At 42.0% G+C, this 26,128-nt stretch overlaps 1 protein-coding gene across 2 annotated transcripts in view; it reads right to left on the bottom strand.

Annotated features, from left to right (window-relative positions):
• DNAH3 (dynein axonemal heavy chain 3) overlaps window positions 1-26,128 on the bottom strand; it is a 215,527-nt gene that overhangs the window by 183,531 nt on the left and 5,868 nt on the right. Inside the window, exons 3-14 of one of the 2 annotated variants that reach the window (XM_021086503.2) lie at window positions 22,048-22,152; window positions 21,289-21,511; window positions 17,527-17,599; window positions 17,094-17,268; window positions 14,804-14,993; window positions 13,473-13,668; window positions 11,856-11,981; window positions 9,998-10,193; window positions 7,838-8,017; window positions 2,482-2,618; window positions 450-555; window positions 91-269 (exon numbers count right to left, since the gene is read on the bottom strand). In XM_021086503.2, the coding sequence (XP_020942162.2) occupies window positions 91-269; window positions 450-555; window positions 2,482-2,618; window positions 7,838-8,017; window positions 9,998-10,193; window positions 11,856-11,981; window positions 13,473-13,668; window positions 14,804-14,993; window positions 17,094-17,268; window positions 17,527-17,599; window positions 21,289-21,511; window positions 22,048-22,152 (1,886 nt within the window). The remainder of the gene's footprint in view (window positions 1-90; window positions 270-449; window positions 556-2,481; window positions 2,619-7,837; window positions 8,018-9,997; window positions 10,194-11,855; window positions 11,982-13,472; window positions 13,669-14,803; window positions 14,994-17,093; window positions 17,269-17,526; window positions 17,600-21,288; window positions 21,512-22,047; window positions 22,153-26,128) is intronic. The other variant, XM_085017379.1, reaches the window with a different exon arrangement.

Here is a 26,128-nt window from a genome sequence, read left to right as displayed (position 1 = left end):
TCTAGTCATTACTGGAAGGTGCAAGTTCTGTCCACTTTTCCATGCTCGCATTTGTGACAAATGTCATTGCCGTTTCTCTGCATACAATACCTGGTATTGGTGTCCCGGTTTACATCCACTTGGAATTGAATTAGACGGTCCTTAAGATTTTGGGCTCGCTCACAGAGATCGTAATTTAGGGTCATGGTGTCAAGGCAGAACATGGCCAAAGGCACGGTAATGTGCATGGATGCAATTTCAAGTCTCCGCTTTTTTATGCTATTGATCCTCTGTAACAAGGAGTAGATTCAGTATCTTAATTTGCCTTTAGCCTCTATGCATTTGCCCTCAGACTCATTCCCGGCCAACCTAGTCCAATGTTAAGCACAGTATATAAACACACTGACTACTCATTAGATTGTCGGCAGCACAAGTCACCAAGATATGAAATGTCAAGGGGCATCTCCTACCATCACAAAATCCTCAATTTCATGATGTTCCTTCAGGAATGCAGTGACGTTTTGCTCTGCTGTGTTATCCAATAAGTCATCATACTTTTTGTAAACATTTAAGTATCTTCCATATTGAAGAACATAGAAGAAAACATACAAGTATAGGTCACCAATCAGATAAGTCAGAATGGCACATGAAAAGCTGAAATAATAAAAATTAGCCCAAACCATGAAAGAAAAATATACATGGCAAAAGTTACAGTGAACTGGAAATTCAGAACTTTGGCTCCATATTCTAATTTTGCCACTTCCTAGCTACATGAACTTAGATCAGTGTCTTTATTTTATTTTTTAGGGCCACACCTGCGGCCTATGGAAGTTTTCAGTACACCACAGCCACAACAACTCAAGACCTGAGCTGTGTCTGCAACCTACACCACAGCTCATGGCAACGCCGGATCCTTAACCCACTGAGCAAGGCCAGGGATCGAACCTCCTGGTTCCTAGTCAGATTCGTTAACCACTGAGCCACAAGGGGAACTCCAGTGTCTTTAATTTAAAAGTGAAAGTGATCACACCTCATAGGATTGTTGTAAAGTTAAAGTGTAATGATGTATAAAGTAATTAATACTATGCTTAACCTACAGCAAGTAAGCAACAAACATTACTTCCTATCCCTCCTTTCAGTTCTAAAATTCTGTGTCTAAAACTTAAGATGAAAATTTGGAACTAATGAACCTAAAACATTTTGAACAGAAGTTAAGTTTCCCTTTGTCTGTTGTCACATCCTACAAAAATGGCTGGACAAATTTCTCCCAAATTGGTGGATGTTTTGGGATGCTGACTTAGATAAGCTTGAATTAAAATCGAGATGGAAGGGAGGAAGCTGAGTTAACTTTGTAAAACCCAGTGGTATACTTCCAGGAGTTGGACCACACTTCAGAGACTCTGAAACCGAGATACAAGAAGCCCAATGGAAGGGCCAGTCCAGGAAAACAAAGTATTAACTATAAGAATCGACAACATAGAAAACAGAGGTTTTGAAGAGATGACCCCAAGTTAAATTTACAAGGGCAGAGCTTCCAAATCGTAGGCTATGATTTTCAGACTAGATTAGGAGCAGTTCTCAACTAGGGGTGATTTTGCCCACAGGGGACATTTGGCCATGTTTTGGGGACATTTTTGGTTGTCACAACTGGGGAGGGTCCTACTAATAGGTCGAAGGCAGGGATGCTGCTAAACATATTACCATACACGGAACAACTCCTCATAATACAGAATTTTCTGTATTACATCCACAGACCTGCAATTAAGAAGCCCCAGCTTAAGCTAACTATATGTTCTGGTTAGTCTGGAATAGTTCAGGGTTATATATATATTGTTCCATGTTGTATTAGAGGACTTGTTCATCACACTCCCTTCACTCTTGGATGTCTCAGTTTAGAAGCAACATTAAATGATCCCTCTAAGCCAATGACTCCTCAAAACTGCTAGATATTTTACTGTGATGATTAAGGACCATTCAGCTCTCTTGTCCTCAATCCTCTTTTTAAAATCCAAAAAGCTCTGAAAAGAGCAAACTGCTTCAAAATTCATTTGACAGCAAAAGCTGGCCTAAACTGACGTAAGGCTATTTCGGTGAATATTCAATTCATTCTGAATTTTCATTACAGAAATACCAGTATATTTAATTAAGGGATTCTCCCCCCGATCTTGCTGAAGGTGCATCGAAAGACATCATACATGCATTATGTTATTTTTCTAAAATTCAGGAATTTCTAAATGCCAGAACCTGTCTGGAACCATGGTTTTCAGATCATGGAGATGAACTGAATTTGAATTCTGATTCTCCTATTTGCTGTATAACATTGGGAGTGTTAGCTTCCCCATCTTCAAAATGGGGATACATAGTTAATACCTATGTAAGCAAACATTGGCTACTCTTACTATATATTGTTTCCGGGGTGTGGGAAAAAAAATTTTATTTGATAATAGTTAAGAATTCTAAACCAATGCGAAAAATGGCTAAGTTAGAACTAAACCAACTTACTTGGAGGGGCCAACTTGATTTTTCTGAAATACCTTGAAAGTTTGATCCACAAGGTCAGACACCAGTTTTTCATCACTATTAACGCTTCCAAGAATCAGATGATATCCTCTCAACTCTGGGAACAGGATAGATTCCACCTAAAGAGCAGAAACCACTTTTAAACATCACAAGACAGCCACAGGATGCAAGAAGGAAGATGGCAGCAAGATGTCAAATCTCCTTCAATGGACTTTGTTTCCTGGGACACTAGTTGTATTTCTACTGTTTCCTCTCCGATGGTGCTGGTATCACCTCATTGTTTCCTTTCCCTCTATTCATGCGCCTCTTCCTCTTGTAGGATTACTCATCTTTCAAATGCCTGCTCTTTTGCATGTCTCATGTCCTTAGAAGGTCCCTCCTGGGCCCCAGGGATGTTAGGCTTCCCTGCTTACAGCTCACATTCTGAGTTTATAATTAAACGGATGTGTAAGGAGCTGTTCTAGGTTTGTCCTGGGATATAAACGCCCTGAGGGCCTGGGTTGTATCTGTTTTCTTCACTATTATAAAGGGCCTAACAAGAGCTTGGCACATAGTAACTGCTCAATAAATACTGGGTAAGTGAATGAATATTACAGTGATACTCCTTCCCCCCACCAAATACTTTTCCTCTCGAATGGAAAGCTACTAGAGACATGGGCTCTAATTCAAACCCTACTACTAACTGACTATGTGATCTCAGGTAAGCTATTCTCTCTGGATCTTCATTTTCTCACCTGAGAATTCAACTCTCCAACTTTGGGGGTTTTTGTTTGTTTGTCTTTTTAGGGTCGCACCCACATACGGAAGTTCCCAGGCTAGGGTTGTATGGGAGCTGTAGCTGCCGGCCTACGCCACAGCAACAGCAATGCAGGATCCGCAACTGCGACCCACACCACAACTCACAGCAATGCTGGATCCTTAACCCCCTCATCCTCAGGGATACTAGTTGGGTTTGTTAACCACTGAGCCATGACGGGAACTCCTCAACTCTCCAACTTCTTAATGGCACATCTGTGTCCCTGAGAATGTTCTCAGTTGCATGACTCATGCAGGCTGCAGAGCCCTTGCTGGGATCCACTGCCTTTCACTGCTCTCTCTACTAAGGAAGTTCTTACTGATCCATCTCAGGGAAGATTCTTCAGAGTGCTTTACTGAGTTAAATGAGTTATATGGAGCTGATGAGAATGTAGTGATTTACACATGGGTGAAATTTAGTGCAACTGCTATTTGTCCTCCCTCTTTGAACAATCCAAAGGTTTTTAAACTAGTGGAGAAGCAACTTCTTTGATGTAGCCATAATGTAGACAGTGTGTGAAAATAGGATATGAATGAACTGCCTTGGGGCGGCACTAGGGCACCCAGGCCACGTGACTGGTCACAGGTGGGCAAGGCAATTGTCTCTTGGAAAAAGTCTTCAATTGAAAAAAAAGACTTTAGGGAGTTCCTGTCGTGGCTCAGTGGTTAAAGAATCCGACTAGGAACGATGAGGTTGAGGGTTTGATCCCTGGCCTTGTTCAGTGGGTTAAGGATCCAGCATTACTGTGAGCTGTGGTGTAGGTTGCAGACGTGGCTTGGATCCCGTGTTGCTGTGGCTGTGACGTAGGCCGGTGGCTACAGCTCCGATTCAGCCCCTAGCCTAGGAACCTCCATATGCCGTGGGAGTGGCCCAAGAAATGGCAAAAAGACCAAAAAAAAAAAAAAAAAAAAAAAAGACTTTAAATGTGATTGGTTCTCACTATGGAGAATAGTATGGAGATTTCTTAAAAAACTAAAAACAGAGTTACCATAAAATCCAGCAATCCCTCTCCTGGGCATACATCTGAACAAAACTCTAATTTGAAAATATATATGAACCCTAATGTTAATAGTAGCACTATTTACAATAGCCATGACATGGAAGCAACCTAAATATCACTCAACAGATAAATGGATAAGGAAGATGTGATATATGCTGCTACTCAGTCATAAAAAGAATGACAATGCCTTTTGCAACAACATAGATAGAACTAGAGATTATTCTACTGAGAGAAGTTGAATCAGACAAAAAAAAAAAGACAAAGTGATACCATATGATATCACTTATATTTGTGGCATCTAAAATATGATACAAATGGACTTATTTGCAAAATAGAAATAGACTCACAGAGAAAACAAATTTATGGTTACCAAAGAGCAAAGTGGGGGTAGGGATAAATTTGGATTTGGGGTTAAGAGCTACACACTACTATATATAAAATGGATCAAAAACAAGAACCTACTGTATAGCACAGGGAACTATATTCATTATCTTATCCTATATCAGAAAAAAATCTGAAAAAGAATATATATATATGTATACATCTATATATAACTGAATCACTTTACTGTACACCTAAAGTATTGTAAATCAACTATACTTCAATAAATTTTTTTAAAAAAATAATGCACCTTAAAAAAATGTGGCTGGTTCCCCCATGCACTACAGAGCAGTCTGTAAAACAGAGCCAAGAACCACAGTGCTCTTAACAGGTAATTATTTTTACTATCTGCTTATCTCCCTGGCTCTCTGATCCTAGTTGTGTCATCACCTTCAGTACTTTCATCTGTATACTTCTCTGACTTTGGCAATTCCCTGGCACTCTGAGAAAAATTCTCCCATCAGGAGAGAGACTGGCCCAAGCAGCCCCATTCCACAGTAATGTATGTATATAAATACACACACACACACACACACACACACACACACACACTTTTTCCTGACTGTGAAAGTAATGCATTGACATCACTGCTAATGCTGTTTTAAACTCTTTAAATAGCTTTTTCAGTTTTATAATATTCTTCCCTTATCTCACCCAGGTTCCTTTTATTTATGCCTATCATTAAACTCTTTACTTCAGTCAGCATTAGATATCCATGTTTTTCTCAGCTTTTTTTTTTTTTTTGACTAATATTTACTTTGGTTTCCCTTTGTAACTTTCTCACAAATATGCTTTCTTTCTATACCCTGAATCCTATTTTCAAACTCTCATGCTGACATTTTTCCCAACTTTAAGAATTCATCTTTATGGAATTCACATTGTGGCTCAGTGGGTTAAGAACCCAACATAGTATCTATGAGGATGCAGGTTTGATCCCTGGCCTCACTCAGTGGGTTAAGGATCTGGCATTGCCACAAGCTGTGGCATAGGTCACAGATGCAGCTCGGATCCACTGTTCTCATGGCTGTGGTGTAGGCCTGCAGCTGCAGCTCTGATTTGGCTCCTTACTTGGGAATTTCCATATGCCATAGGTGTGGCCATAAGAAAAAAAATTCATCTTTAATCATAAATAAGGCAGGCGAGACTGGTAGGGGATGGGGATACTGCCCACCTATTGCTGTTCTTAGATTTTTTTTCTTTTTCTTTTTTTTAATTTATTTTTTTTGACTGTACAGCATGTGGACCAAGTTACACATACATGTATACAGTTTTTCCTCCCTTTGTCGTGTTGCGATGTAAGTATCTAGACAGTTCTCAGTGCTACACAGCAGGATCTCATTGTGAATCCTTTCCAAGAGCAATAGTTTGCATCTGTTAACCCCAAGCTCCAGATCCCTCCCACTCCCTCCCTCTCCCCCCCGCCAGGCAGCTGCAAGTCTATTCTCCAAGTCCGTGATTTTCTTTCCTGTGGAAAGGTTCATTTGTGCTGTATATTAGATTCCAGATATCAGTGATATCATATGGTATTGGTCTTTGTCTTTCTGACTTATTTCACTCAGTATGAGAGTCTCTAGTTCCATCCATGTTGCTGCAAATGGCGTTATGTCGTTCTTTTTTATGGCTGAGTAGTATTCCATTATGTATATATGCTGTATCTTCCTAATCCAATCATCTGTCAATGGACATTTGGGTTGTTTCCACGTCTTGGCTATTGTGAATAGAACTGCAATGAACATGTGTCTTAAGGAAAGTTTTGTCCGGATATATGCCCAAGAGTGGGACTGCTGGGTCATATAAAGATATCCAACTAGAGAGACTATGCTTTTAAAATGTCACTACCCAGTTCAGAGATCAAGCAGTGTGAGAGGTTCAGGGAGGGAGACAGTGAGTGTTCTGGGCACCACCAGATGGAGAACTCGGAGCCTGAGCTGCTTTGTCTCTTAATCTAACAGAGGCATCAGCATTTACGTGTGCCCAGCTTTCAAACCTGTGCACACTGTGACCCACCACCATGTCATCTTGGCATTACAATCCATTAAATCTACTACCAGCCCCTGCCGGCACTTTGCAGTGGCAGCTACACAAGCCCTGGGCTCTCCCAGCCTCACTGACTACAAACACTGCTGATCAACTGCAGGGAAGGGGAACCTGAGTGGTATGTACTTTATCTGTCCCCATGCCCCATACTTATCCTTCCAAATGACAGGGTCTTCATTTCATTCCCAGGGATACTGATTGCGGGAGAGCTGCCCATGTTTCTTCTCCCTCCATATCCAGGTTTCTTGTTAGCCTGACTTGGTTGGGTTCAAAAGCCCAAATTTAGAGTTCTCTGGTGAAAGCAACTGGAGCATGCGGCTTTACAGGCCTCCTTACAGATTCCACCTCTAATCATGAGCTCTTAGAACACTCTAAGTAAAGGACTACAAAGAGAAGAGTGCTTAAGAGCATCCAAGCACCATATATAAGGCATCATGGGGAGGGAGGGAGAGCAGGGGGAGGAAAAGGGAGAGGGAGGGAGAGCGGGGAGGGGAGAAACACCCCAGCTGCCTTCCCCATGTGGGGCTGGACACTGGCCCCCTTGCCACACCAACCCCTCAGAAGGAAATAGAAGATGGAGTGCAGAAGCATCACACTCGTGTGAGTGATTTGCCCAGTTCTAAAAGTCTGCTAGTAAGTGTCTGGAATCTGATTAGTAATGTCATCCTGGAAAGGAAACTCGGCAAAGGGCTTGGTCCAGAGGAGAAGCTTTAATCTCCCCCCCGGAAGTCTACAGTGAGTTAAACAAATAAACATATGGAACTTCAAGAGCTAAATTAGATACAGTTTTATGAAAGGCTCTGGCAAAATGCATGGCAATTGATCCAGCATGAATTATTAACCCAAGATGGATCTGGTTTCGGACACGTTCGCCCTTCTGAGGTTGGCATCATGTGGGGAACTTTATTTTCTCACAAAGTAACTCTCAGTGCCCTGGTTAAAAGCACAGTTCTGGGATGCATGGACATTTCTTTAAGGCCCAAATCCTCTTTCCAAAGTCAAGAGGGTATATTCAGGATGTATCTTCCAAAGTAAAACCCTTTTTCATATAAACAGCCATTTAAAATTTATATTATTCGATATGCGAGTAAAAATCCAAATGAATAATGAAGTGAATACTATACCTTGGGAATCCCCTTAGCGTTCTGAATAATTTCCAAGAATGAGTTGTGTATTAGTTCCCAGCAGTCATCAAAAGACGGATTAAAGACAATAATGGGCTCACTGACTTCAAGTTTGATCATGATTATCTGAGGTATAAAGAACTCCATCTCTTGGTAGGGCTCCTTGAAATCATTCCCATCCTTTGGGAGACATAAGATAATGGCAACTGTTACAAAACAGAACCTTCTAGAATCAAGGGAGTGACTTTTACGCATTCATAGTACAACATGAGCACAAGAGAAGGAAATGAAAGGTACCACACACTGTTCACGTTTAAAATAAGGGATAGTATAGCTTAGCTCATCTGAGCTCACTCTTTCTCCCTTTTTCAAAGCTTTGATTCGGTATATTTACTTTCCTTGGAAATTTGTTGGTATTTTCAAATCCTTCCTGTCCTTAAAAGCTCAGTTGCACGAAATAATGGCATTGTTAGCAACAAGGATGGACCTAGAAATTATCATGCTAAGTGATGTCGGTCAGACAATGAGACACCAATATCAAATGCTCTCACTTACATGTGGAGCCTGAAAAAAAGGATATAATGAACTTCTTTGCAGAACAGATGCTACTGACTCACAGACTTTGAAAAACTTATGGTTTCCAAAGGCGAGTTTGGGGGGTGGGGAGAGGCGCTGGGGTTGTGGGATGGAAATACTATAAAACTGGATTGTGATGATAATTGTACAACTATAAATATAATAAATTCATTGAGTAATAAAAAAAAAGTTCAGTTCCAAACCCCTTCCTCTGGGAAGCCTCCCTGTTGCCCAGCAAGATACAGTCTTTCTCATGGTATTTTATCTTTCTCTCATGTGAGGATTTACATGCACATTTTATCTTCTCTACTCTAAACTTGAGGGCAGGATCTATGTTTGAACCATCTATGTTCTCTAAAATATCCGAGAGAGCACTCAGTACATAGTAGGTGTTCAATAAAAATGTATTGAATCATACACAGTTATCTGCATATACCTCAAATGGAGTTGCTAACGAGCATAGAGTTTATTTTAGACGCTCAACATGTTAACCTGTCTCCAATAGAAATACTGGTTGTGGAGATATTTCTAATTCCCTCCATAGGCTGGTAACACGAGATATTTCATTAACTGCCATGCCTAACGAAATTGGCATGGGGCAGCTATAAAGTCCTCGTCCAAGTAATTGATCCTAGAGATTTCTGGAATAAACGGATTATTGAGAAATATTGGTTGACTGTGTACTGTTTCAAATATCCATAAATTTATTTTTTTCAGACATATGAAGATTTTATTTTTCTCTTTGTGCAGAATTTTGGAGTAAGACTGATCTCCACATTTGAGTTTCTTCAGTCTAGCCAAGTAGATGATTGCAATGACATATACAGATTAGTCCACTGTAGAATGCTAACACTGAAATCTAAATTCAGCAGCATTGGGTCTATATTTTTTTGAGCAAATGGTCAATTGTTCATTTTTTACTTTATTTGGAAAAATGCTTATTATAACTTAACATTTCTAACCAGACAGTTTTACACTTTATCACTCTCTTTAAGGTGAAATATGCACATGGTATAAAATCCAAAAGGATCTTCTTTGATATCCAGGTTATCTAAATTTAAAGGAATTCTATGATGCTTTGAAACCAGGACTAGTGTTTTTAGTTTTTATTTTAACCTCATTGAAGTAGTTTCATGAAGGAAGTTACTAATTAGGTCAACAAAGCCTTTTGTTTTTAGAGGTACCCTTTCAAAGATCAGAGAACAAAAAGTCAATATTTGCAATGAACACACACAACACTCCCTAAATATCAAGCTGAAGACTGATAAAAAATCCTTTTAACCCCTTCCTTTAATAGAGAGGATGAAAAATTGTCGTTAAGAGGTATGCACTCCATTTTAAAAACTTCTTATTTTTTCTGGTTCTGTAGATTTTTTACCACTAGAGTAATAGGTAATTTCCTCAGGAAAGCTTGCTATATATTTAAATAAATCATTTTTATAAACTAATCATTACTTCATATGTGTACAAATCAAGAATTTTACTTTTTGGCAAGGTTCATAGACTTAGACCTTACAGGATCGAATTTCAAGTCTATCTCCATTGATTCCACTCAAGAGAGCCCCGTGCTGGTCCCCGACGTACCTTGTGTATCATGAAAAAGGACACAAGGTCCTCAAGAGACTTAATGACCAACTCCCTGAGCTGGAGTGACATGAAGGATGCGACAGAAGCAAAATATTCCTCTATGTTACGAGAGGAGTCATAGTCACTCTTGGGAGCGAAATGGACCCAGTGCTCCTTCCGTGAGACAAAAAGCTGGGCACAGGTGGGGATCCATCTGTAAAGACAGCAGGGCATCTACTAAGAATATCTCCCAAGCTCCAAGAAGCCCTCTCAGCCACTCCCTACTCTCCACAACCAGACAGATGGCACCTTTCCCCATGAGCAGCTTTGCAAATTGGTACTTTCGTATCTCTGACTACCTTACCTGCCAACACTTTCTGGAGAAGAAAGTAATAAGATTTGGGTTGAGAGACTATTCTTCCATTAGCAATACCCAAATGGACAGTCCTGCTGAAAGATGAAAGTGTCTAGTTTCTTCGTTATAGTCAGGGATGAGGGGAAAAGGCCATCAAGAATTGGAATATTCTGTCCAACTTCTCTCCCTGGCAGATGCCTGACCTCTGATTGGGACTTTACAGCGGAAGAGAGGAGAAAAGGAGGAAAACTTGGGAGAAGAAACTTCAGCGTGGAAGTAGCTGCTGAGAGCAGAAATTAGAAAACTAAAAGAGGAGTTCCTGTCGTGGCTCAGCGGAAACAAATCTGACTGGTACCCATGAGGACGCAGGTTTCTCATTCAGTGGGTTAAGGATCCAGCATTGCCATGAGCTGTGGTGCAGGTCACAGACGTAGCTCAGATCCCATGTTGCTGTGGCTGTGGTGCAGGCCAGCAGCTGGAGCTCCGATTTGACCCCTAGCCTGAGAACATCCATGTGCCCGGGGTGCATCCCTAAAAAGACAAAAAAAAAAAAAAAAAAGAAAAAAGAAAAAAAACCAAAAGAAGAAATGGAAATAGACATCTCATTGCTCCTCTGGGCCTCCTCTCCCAAATTTTTAATTCCCAATGGGAACCACTGGCCTTTGCATCCTATTATGTCTCATTTCTGACTGCTAGAAAAGTTTTACTCTAACCGTCAGAGAAGTACCATTAATAGGCACAGGTGTAGAGGTAAGAATTATATTCAATAGCTCGTATGTGCCAGCTACTGTATAAAGATTTTTCTCTGACAATAAAACCAGTTGGTAGGTATTATCATCACACATGATGTCATACAAGGGAATTTCTCTGGCTCTGGACATCATCTTTCATGCAGATGTAAAGGAAAAATGAATTAAAACTCTCATTTTTGGGATCTTGCAGGCATTTACCTGGGCCACCTGTATACAAGTCCTTCAGACCCATTGTCCTGTAACCCCATGAGGCCCAAAGAATTTCAGCGGGAGGGAATGGAAGTGGTACCTCAACAAGGAATGGGAATCAGTTTCAAGAGGGCAGAGGATGACTAGGAGTGAGGGTCAAAGAGCAGTGGACATGAGGAGACTCAGAGGCTGTCGGGGATGGGAACAAGGGAGGAAGAGGACAGAGAAAGACATCAGTGAGAGGTCAGCAAAATTTGTGCCAGCCCCAGGCTGGATACCAGTCTTCAGTGCAGAGCGTTTTTGTTTGTTTGTTAAGACTGCACCTGTAGCATCTGGAAGTTCCCAGGCGCTGGAGCTGCAGCTGCTGGCCTGTGCCAGGATCTAAGCCATGACTGCAGCTTACACCACAGCCCATGGCAATGCCAGATCCCCAACCTGCTGAGCGAGGCCAGGGATTGAACCCGCATCCTCATGGATACTAGTCGGGTTCATAACCTGCTGAGCCACAATGGGAACTCCCAGAGCGTCTTAGGTCTTTATGATACTGAAATGCAGCCTCATGCTCAAATCAGATACTGACTTGTTGAGAAGAGTCTGGCGCGCTTCCATGCAGTGTTTCCGGATGACATCTTGATATTCGTGAGGCTGCAGGGGCAATTTTCCTGCCAGTAATTCTGCTGTTCGAACAAACCTGAGGTCTCTAAACCTGCCAAAAGAGAGGGAAAAACTTCCTAAACTGGGCAGATGCTTAATAACAAACTCAGTAGGATGGCTTCAAAGGAAATATGTTTCCACTTTTTTTCAATGAGAGGAGATTTAAACAAATTAAAACTAATTATATCTGAAAAATCTGAGAGTTTGAAGAGGGGGTGGATAGTCCCCAAGAAGTCTTACGAGGAGTAGATAAACTCAGCAGGTGTTACCGAGCCTTCCTACTCAGGGTACGACCTCCAATTAATTCATTTTTTGAGGCCATAAACATGCTTGTAGTTAAAGCAGTATTTTCATTTACTGAACAACTAATGTATGCCAAGCACTGTTCTTAGCACTTTACCCAACAACCCCATGAGAGGAAGTATTGTTATTATTCTCATTTTGCCTATAATTAAACAGGAGTCCAGAGAGATTAACTTCCCCCAAATCACAGTTCATCAAAGACAGAGCAAGAACCAGAACCTAGGTGGTCTATTATCAGAACTCATCCTATAAATTATCACTCTATACATGTCCACCTCATTAGAAAATTACTTTTTCTCCCCCTGTGTCCTGACTAGCACCCCCAATGCCTTAGAAAGCTGAATTTAGTTCAAAAAAGGGAATGTGCTTATTCTTCATCATTGGTGGGTTCCTTCCTAGGTTGACTCCACCTGCAATTCCTTTTTAAAATATAGGTAAAACTAAGAATGTGAAAAACAAGTAAATTATTCAAGTAACAAGGTTCCCCTAAGACAAAACACATTCAAAGCTAGAGACCCTCCCCCCCAAACAAAATATTTGAGCTACTGATTAAGTTCAACCAATCAAAATTACACAGGGAGTTCCCGTCGTGGCGCAGCGGAAATGAGTCCAGCTAGGAACCATGAGGTTGTGGGTTTGATCCCTGGCCTCACTTAGTGGGTTATGGATCTGGCATTTCTGTGAGCTGTGGTGTAGGTAGCAGACATGGCTTGGATCCCACATTACTATGGCTGTGGTGTAGGCCGGCAGCTGTAGCTCTTATTGGACCCCCAGCCTGGGAACCTCCATGTGCCCCAGATGTGGCCCTAAAAAGTAAAAAATAAAAAAAATAAATAAAATTACATAAACATATTTGCCTCTAATTTTTCTTTTATTTTCTTTCTTTTTTTTTTTTTTGTTTTTCTGTCTTTTTTAAGGTTGCACCCACAGCTATGGAGGTTCCCAGGCTAGGGGTCTAATCAGAGCTGTTGCCACCGGCCTACGCCAGAGCCACAGCAACGCAGGATCCTTAACCCACTGAGCGAGGCCAGGGATGGAACCTGTGTCCTCATGGATACTAGTCTGGTTTGTTCACCACTGAGCCATGACGGGAACTCCAGCCCTGCACTTACTTTTCATATACACTTTTGGTCTAGGACTTTTGTCATACTTCGAGGGCAAGGCTACTCCCACATAAGATGCTCTCTTATGTGTGGAAGCAATAATGAGAGGGAAAGAAAGGACAAGAGGCACTTCTTACTCTGCAAACCACAGCTCTTTCAGGCTGAGTATCATAGGGTTCACTGTATGCAGATGCTCCTCATTCCACTTTTTGGCATTCCTGTAGACACTGTGCCAGGGCACAGGGGCCCGGATCACTCTTTGAGGAAACAGGTGGGGGATGCTCTCAATAAAGAGTCTTTTCCTCTCCATTGGGTCCATAAGGATGTAATCAACTGTAACCAATGGGGCAAATGCTTGTTATTAAAGAGGGACCTTGAACACGCTGCACTCTTAGCCTCAACACTTAAAGGGCAAAAGAGCTTCATTTGCACTTGGAAATGCTCCCTTATTTACAAGGTCATTGGTAATTCCCTGGGTATAGCTCAGTTGGGTTGGTTCCACCCTGTTGGTATGTGAGATATTTCAGGGGAAAGAAGAATATAACTTCACAGCCTGGAGCACTTGGAATTTGGACTTGAGTCCTGCTAGGATATCCAGCATCATACATGTCAATGAACTAGTATTTGCTAATACCTCATTCGTCACTAACTGATTTCTCACACCAAAATAGTTACATAAAGAAGAGAAAGACAAATACTATTTCATATGACTTAAATGAGGAATCTAAAATATGGCACAAATGAACCTGTCTACAAAACAGAAACAGGCTCATAGACATAAGCCGCAGGTGCAGCCTTAAAAAAAAGAATCTGACTACAGCAGTTTGGGTAACTGCTGAGCCCTGGGTTCAATCCCCATTCCGGTGCAGTGGGTTAAATGATCTGGCATTGCTGTAGCTGCAGTGTAGGTCGCAGCTCTGGCTCAGATTCAATCCCTGGCTGGGGGGACTTCCATGTCATGGGTGCAGCCCTCCCCAAAAAAAGAAGAAGTGCTATGAATACAGAGGATGGAGTGATCACTGGGGGTTGCAGAGATCAAAATACCTGCAGGAAGAGTCAGGTCTTAAACTAGAGTTAAAAACGTGAGTAGGCCCCTGCTACTTATAGCATCACCTCAGGGTGCACCTGCATCCCCTGGTAGTTCGAAGTGCAGAAGTAGGCCCCTGCTACTTATAGCATCACCTCAGGGTGCACCTGCATCCCCTGGTAGTTCGAAGTGCAGAATCTTAGGCTTTTCCCCAAATCTACTGAGCCAGAATCTGCATTTTTAAAAGATCCTAAAGTATGCAGATGCACATTAAAGTGTGGGAAGTGCTGGTGTGGACATGAGCAATGCGGGGAGCATTTGAATGAAAAGTTAAACCGTGTTTTTGGCGTTTTCAAAGGAACCAGCATGGAGGACTGACAGTGAGAGGAGGGAAGGGGCCCTCCACACAGGAGCTCCTGCCCCATTTATGCCCAGCCTTACCAATGCTTTTCATGAGGCTGCTGTAATAGTCCTTCTCCTTCTCTTTCACAAGGACAAGCATGAGGGGTTCCAGGAGTGGATTTGTCAGCAGTGTGTTAGAAATCAGCTTTGAAATCCGAACCATCACTTCATTCTCCTCAGGGGCAATCATGTCTTTTTGGATTCCATTGGTCAAATAGTAATAGTATCTCTTTCCATAAACAAACCACCAGCAAGAAAATGATCATCATCAGTTGGTGACCTGTGCCCACCTGCCCACACCTGTCAGCCACCAAGGGACCCTGAACATGTAGCACCCGTCTCCACCCTTCATTTGCTTCTGGGCCTGTGACTCTATGCTCATTACATTAAGATCATCGGTGAGTATTTCCCATGCTTCTGGAGGAGTCAACCAGAGCCAGAGAGATTTCAGTGGGGTGGAAGGAAGGACTTGTCAAATGCCATGCAGAGAGGAAGAGGGAAAGGAGCACCAAGGATGGAAGTGGCGGAGTTCCCATCGCGACACAGTGGTTAACGAATCCGACTAGGAACCATGAGGTTTCGGGTTCGATCCCTGGCCTTGCTCAGTGGGTTAAGGATCCGGCGTTGCCGTGAGCTGTGGTGTGGGTCACAGACGCGGCTCGGATCCCGCATTGCTGCGGCTCTGGTGTAGGCCAGTGGCTACAGTTCCGATTAGACCCCTAGCCTGGGAACCTCCATATGCTGCAGGAATGGCTCAAGAAAAGGCAAAAAGACAAAAAAATAAATAAATAATAATAAAAAGGATGAAATGGCATAATTGGTGAGCTTTAAGAAGAGGAATGACAAGCTCCTCAAATGGATTCAAATGATTTGCCCTTCTTAACAGCAAAGAAAGCACTTGATGCTGTGCTTACAGCTGTCTCCGGGGTGGGGGTAGGGAGACCAAGTCTAAGGGAGACTTATGATAGGTCTAATCTAACTGTGAGACTTCTGAGTTTAGAAAAGCAACACAAACACACAAACTGAACAAAAATGCCCAATGTGATCTGGTGATGTTACGAATTTTGTTTCTTTAGGGCTTGCCTCTAAGCTGCTAGATGGCTGAGTAGCTCTAGCAATGAATAATTTCAGATGGATGAGAAGCACACAGTATAGGGAAAGGGCTTGAAATTAGTTTTGACCTTCAGGGCCGATTGCTTGTGGTCAGAAGAGGTTGAGCTTACATCTCTCCAACCTCAAACTTCCAAACTTCCCTCTTTATAAGAACTTTGTGGGGTGAAGAGAGAGCCTCTCGTTAAAATGCAGACTCATGGGCCTTTCCTGGGGAATTTGAGATTTGTTAACCAGCCCCCAGGTGATTCTCACCCTCAGGCAAGTTTGAGAACTGCTGCGTAGCTCCTAAGAGCACAGATACTTTATGATCAGCCAGACCTGGTCTGAGTTCTAGTTTTGCCTCTTACTGACTGTTGTTTAAACCATTTCCAAACGCATTTCCACACCTGGACAATAGGAATAATCATAGTCCTCAGGTCTTGAATGGGGTTAAGCATCTGGAGGGTTTAAAATGGAATTTTGCTAATCGTACAGCCTCAGTCTCTACGCATTTTCATTATTAATCATTTCACTATACACTATAAATTCACAAGCTATTTACTCTAAAGTTTTGTCGTCCTTCCTTTAAGATAGGGATTGCAAACTCAAAAGTCTGTCTGGGACCGAGAACATAAGGTTAATAACTGAAAGTTGGCAGGACATAAAATAATAAGGGATGATAGGGACTGTGACAAACCAGAGAATGTAGTTTTCATCTAAAAGAAGCAGTCATGGTTCAGCTTCAAATATTTTAATTTTTTCATGAGAGGTTAGAAATCCAGCTTATGTGAGATTTCCTTCATTTTCAAAACACATCTGTAGGCCATATTCAGCTTATGATAGGGTTGCCAAATACAGGCTGCATTGGGGTATAATTATACTAAAAAATTATTCACTGTTTATCTGAAATTCAGAGTTAACTGGGTATATTATTATTTGTTTTTTTCTTTTCCAAAATATGGCAATCTTAGCCTAAGGGTCACCATTTTTTAATCTATGTTCTAAGAGGACCCAAAAGGCCACTGATTTCTAAGACTTACTAGAGGAGAGAATTCTCTCTCTCTCTCTCTCTCTCTCTCTCTCTCTCTCTCTCTCTCTCTCTCTCTCTCATTTAGTAGTAATGGGGTCTTGGCTTTGCTCTTTTTCAAACATTCCCCAGGCGACTCTAGTTCAGAATCACTGAGATGCCAAGAGTAACACTTGGCAATTTGAGAGAAAGGAGGTCACAAGAACATACCTCCAAATCTGATTCAGATGGTTTGGTTTCTTTACTTTCTATTTCCATCTCCTGCTGTAACATCACATCCATCTGTTCTTCTGGACTCATTGGTCTGCTTCCTGGGAGGGCTGAAGACGTCACCACCTCTTTCTTCATAGGTGGGGAGGTTGAGGTATTGCATGCCGACCTGGTCCTATAAAGTCAACACAACTCAGTCATGGAACACCTCATAGATCTGTTACCAATGGTTTTGCCTAGTTGGCTAATTTATTTTTATTTAGAGCCTCAAAAAATTGGATTAAGAGGAATGGTGGGAAAAAACACACACACACACACACACAAGTTTTTTGTGCTTTCCAGCCAGGAAGCTGACTGTGACTTTCACGAGACCACAGTCGCCTTTGGTTCAGCTGGTTGTTCCGAAATCCCTGTTTCCACAGGAACACCTTACCCAGTGAGATCGTCTTTATCTTTGGGGGAGAGCTTCATTTTCTTCTTGTTGGGCTCTAGTGAGCTTTTATTTGCTAGGACAGTGGAGAAGAAAGACATTAGTGATGGGCAGTAGCCTTGGGTCATCCTCTGTCCATAGGGATGCGGGTCTCAGAGCAGTCCAGAAGCACCCTAAGGGGAGTGGACTTGGTGTGGTAGGATGAGGCAGGAGATGTGGGCCCTGGTCCCACCTCCATCACAAATTACCTGTATGCCCCTGAAGAAGTGACTGCATCACTCCAAGCCTCAGCTTCCCCAACTATGAAATGGGAATGAGCCTAACTTCTGTTCTCTCATACACTGGGCAATTCACTCCTAGTCCATTATGCTCTATTTTCTAAACATCCGGTGCATTGTTTGTTTAATATTTTTCTTTAAATAGACTCAGACTTTTAAACTGAATACATTATTTTAAAGGAAATATTATAGGACTATCACAAATAGAAAAACCAGTATCACTTGCAATAAATAGAAGGTATTGCAATAAATATAATTTATAATAAATTCAATAAATAATATAAAGTTCTATTACTATTAAACTTTAATTGTATACTTGTTTAGGTTTCTAGCCTAAGGAAATTAATAAGTAATAAAGAAATGTTAAAAACATAGCAATGTGAAATTGACATTTTGAGAGAATCCGAGAGAATTGAAGACTCTTGGTCAAGATGTATTTTCAGTTCATACTCTGATTTCCTTAATCTGTGTCAATGCAACACTAATAGGCAAAATATTCTTTAAAATTAAAAAGACAATGCATTGTCTGAAAAGATGCTCTTCTGTGTGGACTCAAAATAAACATAGTGTGAAATAAAAGTCTTAAACTTGGCTTCTGGTACCAGGAACAGGTAGAAGTAGTTAGATGTTTGATACCTGGAGGAATAATAGAATCCAAAATACATCATAATCGTGGGTACTGCAGCTAGGCTCACAGCATAAAGCTACCCTACCCATGAAGACAGGCTGAAAAGACAGCAACACTGTCATGTAAATAAAGCACATGTATCTTCAACTTAATTGGTGGCCACAGATAGCAAAGAACGGCTGATAGTAACTAGGTCAAGCCTCAGGGACCAGATCTGCAAGATCCTCAAACGTCACCTTAGGATGGGAGTCCTAAGCCACCAATATAAGATCTGGTGCTAATTTGGGGTCCTAAGATGCCAGCTGAAGGCATAAAGAAAAAAGGAAAGATTTAAAAAGGTATGTCAAACGAGTACATTTATATGTGAGAACAAGCAAAACTAATCTATGGTGTCAGAAATCAGAAAGTAGCTACGCTGGGATGGGATGGTATTGGGTAGAGGAAGGAACTGATGGGAAAGGAGCATAAGAGAACTTTCTCTAGTGTTGGAAAAGCCCTATATCTTGGTTGGGTGGTGGACAATATGGTATAAACAGCTGTCAAAACTCATTGGACAATTAAGATCTGCACATTTTATTGTATGTGAATTATACTTCAACCAACAAATGGAGAATGCCTATGGCAAGAAGGTGGAAAGCTCTCAACAGAAGCCTGCAAACTAAAATCCCAGAACACATGAGAAAAACCAACACTAAGAAAGATAGCAAATAAACTCAATCGAGGGACATAGTCGCAAAATGGATATAATACAGCAATAGCAACATTGCTCCAAAATAAATGTGTTAAGATCCTCCAAGTGATACTGAAAGGGCTATGGCCATGAGAACAGAGAAAGAAACTGGCAAAGGCGGCATCCACAAATCGAACCAATTAGAATATCTGAAAATGAAGAGAAATTGTCGTTAAAATAAAAAACATTCATTAGACATGATAAACTCAAGATCGAGAAGAGGTGAAGAGCAAATTAGTGAATCGGAAGATATATTTGAGGAATTCACCCGACACAGCACTGAGAGAATAAAGGAAAATATGTAAATGAGTTTGAGACAGCAGGCAGATTGAGGGTCGCCACATATCTCTAAGAGGAACCACTAAAGGATATACTTAAGCAGATGTATGTGTACCCAGTGGACTAAACTAATACATGTAAAGTACTATGGTAAGCAGCTTCCAAGATGGTCCCCAAAGATTTCCACTTCCTGGACTCATGCTCTTGTGTAATCCTCTTGAGTGTGGGTGGGACCTAGCAACTCACTTCTAACAAACAGAAAATGGCAAAAGTGATAGGATGTCACTTTCAAAATTAAGTTCTAAAAAGACTGGGGTTTCTGTCATGCTGGCTCTTTTCTCTCTCTTGCTCTCTCCCTCCTTTCCTCTAAGGGAAGCCAGAAGTCATGTTTTGAGCTGGCCTACAGATAGGCCCATATGGCAAGGAACTGTCTATGGCCAATAGGCAGCAGAGGATATGAGTGAGCTTGGACGAGGATCCTTCCTCAGTTGCTTTTATTTATTTATTTATTTATTTATTTGCTTATTTATTTGCTTATTTATTTAAGGGCCATACCCACAGCACATGGAAGTTCCCAGGCCAGTGGTCAAATCAGAGCCGCAGCTGCCACAACACCAGATCCGAGCTGCATCTCCAAACTACACTACAGCTCATGGCAATGCTGGATCTTTAACTCACTGAGTAGGGCCAGGGATCAAATCTGTGTCTTCATGGATACTAGTCAAGTTCACTACAGCTGAGCCACAACGAGGACTCCTTCCTCAGTTGCTTTTAGATGACTGTGGCCTTAGCTGACATCTTTTTTTTTAAGTCATGCCCACAGCACGCAGAAGTTCCTGGGCCAGGGATCAAACCTCTGTTACAGCAGTGACGACACCAGATCTTTAATCCACTGAGCCACCAGGGAACTCCCCTGGCTAACGCTTTTTGTTTAGTTATTTTCTATAAATGCCACATCTTCTTTCAAATTTAAATTATTTAAACTATGTTTAAAGTTTAGTTGATTCACAATGTTGTGCCAATTTCTGCTGTATAGCATAGTGATACACATTCTTTTTCTCATAATATATTCCCTCATTTTCTATCCTAAGAGATTGGATAAAGTTCCTTGTGATGCACAGTAGGACCTCATTGCTTATCCATTCTAAATGTAATAGTTTGCATCTACTAATCTCAAACACCCCATCCATCCCACTCCCCCCACCACCACCCCAGCAACCACAAGTCTGTTCTCTGACTGTGAGATACAAGCACCCCTATGTTCATTGCAGCACTATTCACAACAGCCAACACAGTAACAATCCAAATGTCCATCAACAGACAAGTGGATTAAGAAGATGTGGTACCTATACACAATGGAATGCTACTCATTCATGAAAAAAGAACAAAATAATGCCATTTGCAACAACATGGATGCAACTAGAGGTTCTCACACTAAGTCAGAAAGAGAAAGACAAATGCCATACTATATCACTTATACGTGGCCTCTAATATATGGCAAAAATGAACCTAACTGGCTAACATCCTGATTATACATGACTAAGTCTGAGCCAGTTAAGCCATGCCAGATTTCCAACCCACAGAAATTTTAAGATAATAAATGGTGGCGGTTTTAACTTATTAAGTTTTGGGGTAATTTGTTATGTAGCAATCAACAAGAAGTACATACAGCTGTGCTTGCTATAAGGTCAATGTAATGATAGTCATTACAATCCTTCCCATTTCATAGATGAGGAGACTGAGGTTACCCAAAGTTAGCTGCAGCAAAAGGAGCCAGGACTAGAACCCAGGATTCGAAATCTTACTCCAAAGCCGCACTTTGAGGAGGTATAGCACACTACCAGAAATACCTGATGGCAGTCTCTGAGCGATCTTTTCTCTGGGGACACTGATGGTGACTGGCTGGTAGACCTTCTGCAGGTCCTTCAGCTTCAGGTCTCGGGCCATCAAGGAGTAGTTGTTGGCAATAGAGTCACTGGGTCCACAGTGGTGGTGCTGCCCTTTGAAGGGCGCAGCCAAGGTCCATGATGTGCGTTGCATCAAGGGGGGATAAAAGCTGTGTGACATGACTGTCTACAAGTGAAGAAATACAGAGTGAGACATAATGAAGGACATCTCTTGGGGGCCTGGGCTCCCTGGGGCCAGGCTCCTCTCCTACTGAGACTCACGACATCCCACATGCCTTACACTGTGGTTCTACCTCCCACAGGCTGAGTGCAAATACTTTCTGAATGGACACCAGTTGTACTTCTCCGACCACTGTGAGCATGATTTCTGATGGCAAGGACAATAGATGACTTTCAATGCACAGTAAGTTTGCAATCAGGTAATTTACATCTATCATCTTGATTCATGGCCACAGCTGTAAGGTAGAAATAACTCTCATTTTATAATTGAGGATGCAGAGATTCAGAGAGTTTAAATAACACAGCAAGTAAGTGAGAAGGCCAGCCTCAAACTCGCCTTGTGCTACTGCATAGCTCTTTTTCCCACTGTACTGTGGCCTCTTCCAGTGGCAGAAATGACCAAGGCTGCTAATCCCACTCGTCAAGTCAGACTGTTTGCCCCCAACCAGTATGAGCAGAAGAGGAGCAGCCAGGTGAACATACCTGATAGAGTTCAGATGGCTCCTCATTGGCAGAAGCAGGCAGAGGAGGCAATTCTGGCCTCGCCTGGGAGTGGCTCATGTGATGTATTGAGTCACTTTTGGGGATCTATGGGAAACGAACACAAAGCCACTCTTCAGGAATTAGGAAGGATTAGCAAGACTCTGAGGTTGATGAGGAGTAAAGAAGTCCTCAGGAAAGGTTTCAGGCACAAAGCTCTGCCACAAAGCACCCTTCTCACTCCTATCCATTGAGTAGGTTTCTTTTTTCTTCCTTTTGTCTTTTTTAGGGCCGCACTTGTGGCATATGGACGTTCCCAGGCTTGGGATTGAATCGGAGCTATAGCCACCAGCCTACACCACAGCCACAGCAATACCAGATCCGAGCCGCTTCTGCAACCTATACCACAGCTCACAGCAACACCGGATCCTTAACTCACTGAGCGAGGCCAGGGATCAAACTCGTGTCTTCATGAACACTAGTCGGGTTCATTAACTGCCAAGCCACAGTAGGAATTCCCAGGCTTCATTTCTTAATTGTTAATGTCTCTCCTCTAGCATCTCCTCCTTGGCTACCCTTCTATGTGTGAATTCAGATATTTTTCCCTTTGGATAAAGCCCAAATCTGAGGGCTATCCTACCTTGGGTTGTGATGAAAGGAGCTGACTTGAAAAAACTGACTCTTGGAGTTCCTTTGTGGTGCAGTGGGTTAAGGAACCGGTGTTGTCACTGCAGTGGCTCAGATTGCTGCTGTGGTGTGAGTTCAGTCTCTAGCCCATGAACTTCTGCATGCTGTGGGTGCAGTCAAAAAAAAAAAAAAAAAAAAAAAAAAACCTCGAAAAAAAAAAATTGACTCTGGCATGTCACACAGGCAGAATTCCAAATAGAAAACTGCTTATGTAGTGGTATTGTATTTCACATGTGTTTAACACACATAAGTCACGCAGTGCTTCCTACAGGGAAAAAATTTAAGCAGTGTGGGTGTTTGGGTTCACCATTCCTGTCAGTATGTACATGGGAGTGAGCCTCAGGTAGGGCGACCCTGTGGCTTCCACGGCTGTTGTCAATTCCCAGTGCCTCTTCATCTCAGAGCTGAAGGTAATTACAGCGTTGCGCGATGCTGCGTGTGTTTCTGCTCCACACCCAGGCCCTGTATGCAAGACAACTACTTCATCTGGGGTGGTGATGGAAGAAAACTGCTAGGCTGAACTTACTGAAAGGTGATGCTATACAGAACTTTACAGCTGGTTTTAAGGGATTTGCACGTGTGATTCTGGCTGTTATTTTTTCACCTTAGGCAATGACTGTGGCCTGAACTCTTGGGTAAGATGAGACATTATTGGACAGATCTGGTTTATTTGGGTTAGCCAATTATGTCGTGAAGGATAACTGGCAGAAGGTAGTGGCAGGGGTATATGAATCAGATGTTAGCCCTTCCCATACCCCAACCAATCCCTCACAGATGACTCTCAATCTCACAAAATAATAACACTGATGACAGTAACATCTGCCATTATTCCAAATTGTCACACACCAAACACTTATGAGGTTTTTGGGTTGTTTTTTTTTTTTGCTTTTTAGGGCCACACCCATGGCATATGGAGGTTCCCAGTCTAGGGGTCGAATTGGAGCTATAGCTTCTGGTCACAGCCACAGCCACAGCAACACCAGATCCAAGCCACGTCTGTGACCTACACCACGGCTCATGGCAATGCTGGATTCTTAACCCACTGAGCAAGGCCAGGGATCGAACCTGCGTCCTCATGGATACTACTCAGATTCATTTCCGCTGAGCCACAATGGGAACTCCCTTATGAGATTTTTTTACCCCCATTTCTAGCTGTAACTAAAGCTCAGAGATGATAGGTAACATATACTAGCTACGCAAAAGTGCTTTTAAATATACATCACTCTACATGCCAACACGTTGAAAATGGCAAGTATTACACACATGGCAAATTACTTAGGGGGACGTACTGATTTTTAAACTTGAACAAAAACATGCAAACTCTGAAACAAAAATGCACACTGAGCCTGGGATTTTTAAAAACAGAGGAGGTTCACTGATCTAATGGCCTAATTCAGTGGTTTTCAGAACTTGTGATGCATCAGACCCGCTAACAGAACTTTATTAATATAGAGATACTCAGGATCCACCTTAAACAAATGAGTTTGACACCCACTGGCCCTGTTATTTTCAGCTTAGGGAACTTGCTCTGCTGATTGAAATCACTTTGTCTGTCTCTCTGCTCTTGATCTCAGCATCAAGGATCTAAGAACTGCCCATCTCCTCCAAGAGCCTCCTTTCATTACTGAAATTAATATCAGATCTGCACTGATGAGGTGAACAAAATGAAAAAACTCAGCATTAACTTGAAGGGAACTTGGACATCCAAAGTGGGTACTGAAACCACCCAAGGTAGATTTTAGCAGCAGTATTCTCAGGGGTATGAAGCCATTCATGATTTCCTTCAGGATCCCAGATATACAACATATACTGATTGATTAGTTAGGGCTGTCTGCATTTGGTCTTTGCAAGCAAGTAGGTTTTGCGGTCAGTTGAAATCTTTCCCTTGGCCTAGCTTCTTAAATCTGTTTCAAATAAAAGTCTTCATCAAAAGGATAACAAACAAGCACCACAAATTTCGGACATCTTGAGTGAGTTACAACAAGACTAGGAACAAGCAGTTAAGCCAAAAAATCCTTGACCTTTTGCAATCCGGGAGGATGTTGTCCTGGCATTCATGCTTTTGCTTATGTTTGGGGGAAGCCTGGTTTGGGCCCTGACACCAACTGGGAAGTTACTTTTCCTAGCAAAACAGGCAGAATAGAGCCCTAGTGGACATAACTGGCTCTACAACAATTTCGGTCCATGTTGTACAGTGTCCAGCCCCTGTGTGCAGGGCAGAGCATGTGACACAGGTCTGGCCAATTAGAAAACTCTCTCCTCCTAGACACTGTGATTGGTTCAGGAATAGGCATGTGACCAAGCTGGGCTGGTCACAGTTGTTCCTGACACTTTGGGTAGAGCTACTGAGAAAGAGGTACTCTCAACAGCCATCTTTGCCTTGCGTGAAAAAAGTCTTCCTTAGACTAAAGCCAACCTAAAAGAAAGCTGAGCTACCAGAAGGAGAAAGATAGACTCCCAAAGAAATCAGCTGCACCCCAGGATTCAGTTACTTTAGCCCGTGGATTCCCTTTTGGGTTTGTTTTTGTTTTGTTTGTTTTGCTTTCTTAGGGCCAAACCTGTGGCACATGGAGGGTCCCAGGCTAGGGGTCACATTGGAGCTATAGCTGCGAGCCTACAGCAACGTGGAATCCGAGCCACATCTGAGACCACAGCTCATGGCAACGCCAGATCCTTAATCCACTGAGCAAGGCCAGGGATGGAACCCACCACCACATGGTTCCTAGTCAGATTTGTTTCCACTGTACCACAATGGGAACTCCTCCCTTTTGGGTTTGAACCAGATGTAATTATATTTATGTCCCTCTATACTGAGACCTGGTCATCTAGAAGATAGACTGCTGAGTCAAAGAGAAAAGCCATTCTTGGGATAATAAAGAAAGCAAAACCAAATCTTATAAGAAGGGAGGCTAACTGAGCATTTTACAGAACACAGTGGAGAGAAGCAGAATGTCTAAGAATGAATTAAACTTGAGTTAGTTCCTGGGCACAGAATAAGACTTACACTCACAGGGCCATAAAACCTTTTAGCAGAAAATAGCTTAGTTCAAGCAGCAGGCACACATAAGACATATACAAGGTCAGCAGATATAGATATCAATTCCAGAATAGAACAAAGACAGTTTTCTTGAACACACCTGGCAAAGAATCCTCTGTGGTGCCTTCAAGGGGAAAGAGATGAAGATTTTTGTAAGAACTCCCTGACTGCCTAAAATGGTTTGTTAAAAATATTAATGCTTAAATGGTCTCTTCGGTAAATTGCAGAGAGTTTTCATTTCAGGATGTGGGCTCAGTAATTTTCAACAAATCCACCTTAATTTTACAAAGTTTTGATTTAAAATGCTCCTCTGGACACCTCAGTGAATGGAAACTTAGTGGATCCTAGCTTTTCCACCAA

This window comes from Sus scrofa, chromosome 3, assembly GCF_054392235.1.
Source record: "Sus scrofa isolate SSC_HxYL_T2T_F1_AM1 chromosome 3, Sscrofa_HxYL_maternal_Yorkshire_Landrace_v2.0, whole genome shotgun sequence".
NCBI classification, from domain to species: Eukaryota; Metazoa; Chordata; class Mammalia; order Artiodactyla; family Suidae; genus Sus; species Sus scrofa.
The sequence above is the reverse complement of the archived record's forward strand: the minus strand, read 5'-3'. Positions and strand labels throughout refer to the sequence as shown.